We start from the raw sequence: 7,104 nt of genomic DNA, 5'->3' as shown, positions 1-7,104 counted from the left end.
AACTCCAAACTTGTTTAGACGTACCCCTCGTCCAACAGTTGGATCAAACCAATCACATTTGAAGAGAACAGTTTTCAGCCTTAACAATCCAGGATACTCTACTTCAATTATTTCTTGCACAACTCCATAAAAATCGATTTCACCCCTCACACAAACTCCATAGTTAGTTGTCGCCCGCTTTGCACCGTGACGGTATGTGTGAAAAACATAGCCCCGAGTGAAATACATTGAGGCTGTAGTTATTTTGGCCATCGGACCTAGTAGTAACTCATGGAACCATGTTGGAAATTCATCCGGATCATTCGGGTGCACCTAATAAGAAAAAAATTCCGCTTTTATTTCTTGATTTCGATATATATATAGCAAATTAAAGTAGTCTTTTAATTTAACGTCAGAAGAAACTCATCTGAACAATGCTGACTTTTGATCTGCACTCAACCGAAATACAGGAACTGGTGCTTTCCCGTTTCTCAGTAGATGCAACTCACTTCTGTTGCATAAATCAGGCAAGTCCAATCTTGACTTACCATTGTCTTTTGTTCTTCCCGCTACGTTCATAATTGTATGCATGATGTTATCAAAAAAGTTTTTTTCAATGTGCATGACATCAAGATTGTGTCTGAGCAGATGATCTTTCCAATAAGGTAGTTGCCAAAATATATTTTTCTTGTGCCAATTATGATGAACTCCATAACCTTCAGGCATATTTGCAGGAGTGTGCCAGTTTCCCCCACGAGTTACTGTTTCTTCTGCCCTCCAATGATCGATTTGCGCCTGTATATCAGCTCCTGTTAAATTAACGGGTGGAGGGACATGTACACTTTTGTTCTTCATAAATAACCTTTTGTTCCTCCGATATGGATGGTTATCCGGTAAAAACCTCCGGTGACAATCAAACCAACCAGTTTTTCTACCATGTTTTAGCTGAAACGCATCAGTTCGATGAAGACAATAAGGACAAGATAGCCTCCCATGTGTAGTCAATCCTGATAGCATACCATAAGCGGGAAAATCGCTTATTGTCCACATTAGCACAGCCCGCATAGTAAAATTTTTCCTCGTAGAACAGTCATATGTACGAACGCCAGTATACCATAACTGATTCAACTCATGTATGAGTGGCTGAAGAAATACATCGAGAGCTCGCTTCGGATGATTTAGACCTGGAACCAAAATACTTAGGAAAAGAAATTCCCTTTGCATGCACAAATCTGGAGGAAGGTTATAAGGAGTTAGAATACTGGCCATAATGAATATTGTCTACCAGACATACCAAATGGACTAAAACCATCAGTGCACAGACCAAGATAGACATTCCGTTTGAACTTAGCAAAATCTGGGTATACCATATTGAAGTGTTTCCATGCCTTTGCATCTGATGGATGAACAACTTCTCCATCTACTTGTGTATGTTCCGCATGCCATCTCATTGATGCAGCTGTCCTTTCAGATTGATAAAGCCGTTTTAACCTATCAGTTATAGGGAGATACCACATACGTTGGTACGGTATCCTTTTACGCCCACCAGTTTGCGGCCTGTATCTTGGTTTTTGGCAAAATCGACATTCCTCCAGCTGATCATCATCTTTCCAAAAAATCATACAATTGTCAACACATACATCTATCATCTCAGAAGGTAGACAAAGACTAAAAATCAACTTCTGAATTTCATAGTATGTTCCCGCTGCCAAGTTATCCTCCGGTAGATACTCCTTCAGAAGATCAGCCCAATCATCCATGCAAACCTTAGCCAGGTTATGATCTGTTTTAATTGACATCATCCTAGCTGCCAACGATAATTTAGACAAGCCTTCTCTACATCCTTCGTAGATTGGCTGATTAGCATTGTCTAACAAATCATAAAATCGTTTGGCATCTACATTAGGTTCCTCAACAGCATTACCCGTATGCGTTTCATGAAATGCATCAGTCACCATTTCGTGCATCCTATCATGATCTACACTTTGGTCATATTGATACTGATTAGGCTAATGACCATAATTCGATTCATCAATATCAACATGACTTGATAATTACTACTACTACTACCAGCATTCCCAGTATTACTGTCATATCCTTCTCCATGTAGATACCAAACAAAATATTGCGGCATAAACCCTCTATTTAATAAATGCGTCCACACGGTTTTGGTTAGTGTATACCTCGTATTCTTGCATTTCAAACAAGGACAAAACATCTTCCCACTATCTTTCGTTCTCTCCATATTTGTAGCCTGATACATAAATATTTCTAACCCGTTCTTGAACTCTTCTGTCAACGCCCCATCAGAATCTTTATGCATATACATCCAACTTCTTAGCTCGTATATATATAGACATCTTGAAAATAAACTCACAATACTATCTCTTTTTATTGATTAGACAATAAAGGAGGTGGTCTCTTGTGTCACGTCTAGCCACGTGAATGGAGTAAAGTAACCTTATAATATTATTACTTCTTTTTTTCAAAGTAATATAACTCTTAATTCGGGTTTCCGGCAATGGACAACCCAATATATAAGGATTTACAACACTATACTAAAATTTAAGAGACCTACAATGGGTCTCCAAGATGAAGATGCTCTTATGTTTGAATGATGATGTGTTGTGATTGAATGAAGGAATGAAGATCTATTTATAGGAAAATTTCGGGCTTTACAACGCTTTTACGACGACTTTTTACGACGGTTTTACATTCAACAATAATATTACGACGAGTTTACGACGATTTTGCGATAAAATTTTTCATCTACAATTGTTAGGTACACATGTTTTAAATGTTTTTCACCTAACTTCTTTTTCGACGTAAAATCGTCGTAATATGTACATCGAAATGAAGTCGTCGTATATTCATCGTAATTTTGCGACGATTTACGACGATTTTACATTTACTAGCAAATCTCTCGTTATCGATGTATAATCGTCGTAATTCGTCGTAAATTGTACGTCGAGTTTACGACGATTTTTTTATACGACGATTTTACGACGGTTTTTAAAGTAGACGTAAGATCGTCGTAAAATCGTTGTAAGTTTGCGACGATTTGAAAACCGTCGTAATGAACCGTTGGAAAACGATTGTTTTCTTGTAGTGAATTGTTAATGGATTACAAAGGTTATGGTCAAAAAAGTGTTCCCTAGATTATGTACGTAGGTTCTCACGTAATCAACAATTCATTGATGCTTTTACACCAAGAAAGCTAGGTTTCAAACCCCAGAGATTGTGATTTATTATCATTTATTCAGATTAATAGAGATAAACTTGCTGAAGATCTTCAACATGGTACAAGTGAAACTGTTTAATGTGTGGATACTCATAAGATGATAGAATTGTTTGTTGTAGAATTGTCGATATAACAGTTTTCATAATTTTTTTTAATATAGAATAAAAGTTCAGTGTTAAAAAGGTTATACAAGTTTCCACGTTTTCAAATGTTTTTTCTATTCTTAGTTTCTCTTTTTGTTTGAGAATAAGCAAAAATTAAGTCGGATGAGGGAGTTGATGTACTTTGTTTTTACATGGTTTTCATACGATTTTATGGATTTATCAAAGTAATTTCTAATGGTATTATGGCCGAAAGGATATTTTTAAAATATTTTTAGAGTTTTAAGTTTAAATTAGGTTAAGTACGAATTATGCAAAAGCAACCAAGTTGTGCCTAATTTTGTTATGTAGAAACAATGCATATGCATCAGAAGTTTAGTATGATTTGGATGACTATCCATGAAGATTTTTTTTTTTTCGAGTGAAACTTAATATTATTAAACCTGAATATTCGAAATTACATAGTCCTTATGGAGAGCATGAGACAACCATAAAGGTGGAAATTTATAGTCAGAGTAGAAAAAAGAGTTTGGAGGGGCATTCTTTGCCAAACAGTGAGCCACTTCATTACAGTGCCTTTTAACGTTCTTGAACTGGACTCTGTGGAACTTGGCTCCCCATCTCTCAATTTCTCTTTTGCACAGGTTGTGAATTGTGTAGTCCTTCTCCTCATTGTTGAGGTTCTTAGCAAGGTTCTGGCAGTCTCCTTCAAAGATTACAGATCTAAAGCTCATCATATATGTGTTTTGAATAGCTACAAGCAGAGCTTTCCCCTCAGCTTCAATTGGAGAAGACGAAATACCCAAATTGGCTGATCCCCAATACTTTGCAGCCCCCTTATCATCTCTGATAACCCAACCAGCTGTAGTGTTACGAGTAGCAGGATCATAAGCCGCATCAACATTACATTTTAGAAAACCCGGAGGTGGATGCATCCAACAAGATTGAGACCTTTGAGAGACACCTGCATTTAAGTTAGAAGTAGTTGTCAAGCTTGCCTGATTAGACACCTCTAACCATTCCTTAACTCCAGCATTTGAAAGTGAGACGTCCTTAGAAGGGCTGGGAATCCGTTTGTTAAAAATAAGGTTGTTTCTAGACTTCAAAATTCTCCACAACACCCAGAAGGGCAGAAGTTTCTGGTGATCTGAAATTCCTTGACACCCTTGAGAATTAAGCAAAGTTTTGATATTATCCTCACACTCTTGAAATAATTGAGAAAGACATGAGAAAGGTAAGTTTGTCAGTCTCCAAACCATATGAGAAACAGGACTATCCATGAAGATAATGAGCTCAAATTTGGAGAAAAGATAGCAAGGATGTTAGCTTTCATATGAAAATGGATTCAAGTCATTTAGACAAGCAATCTAGATGATATGGCGATTTTGGTGAAGAGTGGTCATAATCAGCCATATGTATCGACCTTTTGAGATTTTATTAAAGTGGTTGATATTTCACTTTGCAGACATGAAGATTGAAGACCCAGATTATATGTATCGATCAATGGGCCTTGCCTAAAAATAATCGATACACAGACCTGTTTTCCGGCAATTTTCAGTTTTCCACACAACAGTATTTCACAGTTTCGACCCCTGGAGTTAGTTTTCATTGTGGAGCTAGTTTTCATTGTGGAGATTCTATGGAACAGAAATCAACCTCTATAAAATCACGAAAGACTATTTCTAAAACCCTTTTACTTTATATAATGAATTCTCATCTCTTTTCTTGATTTTTATGATTATGTCTGACTAGTCATCTTGTTAGGTTGTAAGTCTTCAAAATCTTCATGATTTGCTTAAAATTTATCTAGTTATTATATGGTTCTTCACCTTTACTTTACATCAGATCTAAGGTTTAATTACCCTCCAAAAGCTTGTTAATAACATGAACTAGTATCTGGTGACCAAAGCAACATAAGCTGCGAGAATCATATATATTAAAAGCGGGTTCAGAATAAGCAATGGAGGCCTCTCATTGAGTTTCAGCGTGGTTAATTACCGCTTGCCCCTTAATAAGAATAATTAATTTTGAAAATATTAACCAAAATTTTTTAAACAAACTCGAGCAAATCAATATCATGAGCCCATACAAATATTCTCGGCCCATATTTTACATGACCTAAACGAAATACTATCGAGCTAAACCCTAATCTTAAACACCTATAAAAATAAGTCTCATACGTTCATTCTTCCATATCGTTTTAGAAAAACCCTAGGTTAAACTTTCTCATATGCAATATTTTCTTTGATTTGTTTGTGTTCTGCGGCGTTTTGATTTGCGTTTATATATTGCTTGCTTTTTTCTTTGGATTAATTTTGATGTTGTTGTTGCTTTCTATTGTAGGCTGATCTTTTGAGGACGATACTGAATCTGTGAGCGCATGCTGATCTTTTGAGAAGGATATTGAAGTGCGATTTGATTCTTCCTCTTCAATTATCTCGTGTAAGTTCTGTTAGCCACATGTTTTATATTATTTCGTTTAGCTTTTTGAATTCAAATTTATTTATAAAACCTAACCCTAGGTAGGAATCATACATGTACCAAATTTTATTGATTTTGTTTGAAATCTACTCCGTTATGATACTTACTTATTTTTATGTTTGCTTTTTGTTTTTCTTTTGGTGTTGTTGGTTTTATATTGTAGGTTGATCCGTTTGAGAGGATATTGAAGTTGTGTACCCAATCACACATTCTTCCTTTTCATTCATCGTATCGGTTTCGTGTATGTGTATTTATACGATCTTTTTATGTTGTTTCGTATAACCCTTATTGGTTTACAGTCGCTAGCTTAAAACTAAAACTATGTTGCTTTTTCGTATTTTAGGACGGCCTGCTGATACAGATTCTGAACTCTTGTAGGTATCCTTACTTATCTCTTAACCTAATCGTTTCTATTATGATCTTTTTAGCTATAATTTAAAAGTTTTTTCTTTATATGTACTTATTTTATTGTTTCTTGTATTTCTCTGTTGGTTGATTCTTATAATAAAATTTTTGTATGTAATTTTTTTTTGATTTGCCATATTGTACTTGCTAATCTCGTGACGCCGTGCTTTTCAGGATACTCTTAGTCAGTGTTTCATCATATATTCGTGTTGGAATATGTCTTCGACTGGTATTTGTTATTTATCAGCACCTATCTTAAGCTTTCGTAATTTAATTGGTTAAAAACGTTTGATCGTTTATATTTGATATGTATATTATTAACATTGATTAGGGGTTCCATTCCTACCTGTGCACCTCCCTCCACCATCGCAATCGTTCTCAGGTGATGAGGAAACGTCTGGTCTGGGCAAGAAGAGTAAACTGGAAGCTTGGATGGAATGTAATCATCTTCATCCTGAAGCAAGGGAATTGACGTATCCTCAATTCCCTTTGGAGTGGGTTTGGGATCGTAAACAATCAAAATGGAGGCGCCGTTTATCTCAAACTTTGCAAGTCTTTCTCCTGCAGTGTTGTCCATTGTCATCTGGTGAACTTTATTACCTGAGACTTTCGTTGAAGGTGAAAAGAGGAGCGTTTTGTTTTTCTGATCTTAGGACCGTCAACGGTGTTCAATATTCAACATTCAAAGATGCTTGCTACGCTATAGGATTGGTATCCGAAGACGATGATGAGTTTATTGCTGGATTTTATGAAGCGAGTAAATGGTCCTCTTCGCATGCTTTGCGTGTGTTGTTTAGGATTCTTCTCAGGGCAAAGACATTAGCGAATCCTGCGCATGTTTGGAACTGCATCAAGCACTTGATCTTTCCCTCTGCCGATTCTTGAATATCCATTATA

General features: G+C 36.1%; 1 protein-coding gene across 1 annotated transcript; it reads right to left on the bottom strand.

Moving 5' to 3' along the window:
• Window positions 1-3,758: 3,758 nt before the first annotated feature.
• Window positions 3,759-6,784, bottom strand: LOC112083136. The gene is made up of 2 exons (XM_024150868.1): window positions 6,554-6,784; window positions 3,759-4,421 (listed from the first exon to the last, which is right to left on the bottom strand). The coding sequence occupies exons 1-2, from the start codon at window positions 6,782-6,784 to the stop codon at window positions 3,759-3,761; spliced, it is 894 nt and encodes a 297-aa protein (XP_024006636.1).
• Between the last annotated feature and the right edge of the window lie 320 nt (window positions 6,785-7,104).

Source organism: Eutrema salsugineum, unplaced genomic scaffold (assembly GCF_000478725.1).
Source record: "Eutrema salsugineum unplaced genomic scaffold, Eutsalg1_0 scaffold_7, whole genome shotgun sequence".
In the NCBI taxonomy this organism is placed as follows: Eukaryota; Viridiplantae; Streptophyta; class Magnoliopsida; order Brassicales; family Brassicaceae; genus Eutrema; species Eutrema salsugineum.
Note: the sequence above shows the minus strand (reverse complement) of the source record. Positions and strands in the feature narration are given on the sequence as shown.

What these genes read in the sequence shown, in the direction of transcription:
- LOC112083136 (XM_024150868.1), bottom strand. Translation starts at nt 6,784, where the DNA reads ATGGACAACACTGCAGGAGAAAGACTTGCAAAGTTTGAGATAAACGGC. An exon ending in TGGTGGAGGGAGGTGCACAG is followed by an intron (nt 4,422 to 6,553) that starts GTAGGAATGGAA and finishes AGAATTTTGAAG; the next exon opens with TCTAGAAACAACCTTATTTT.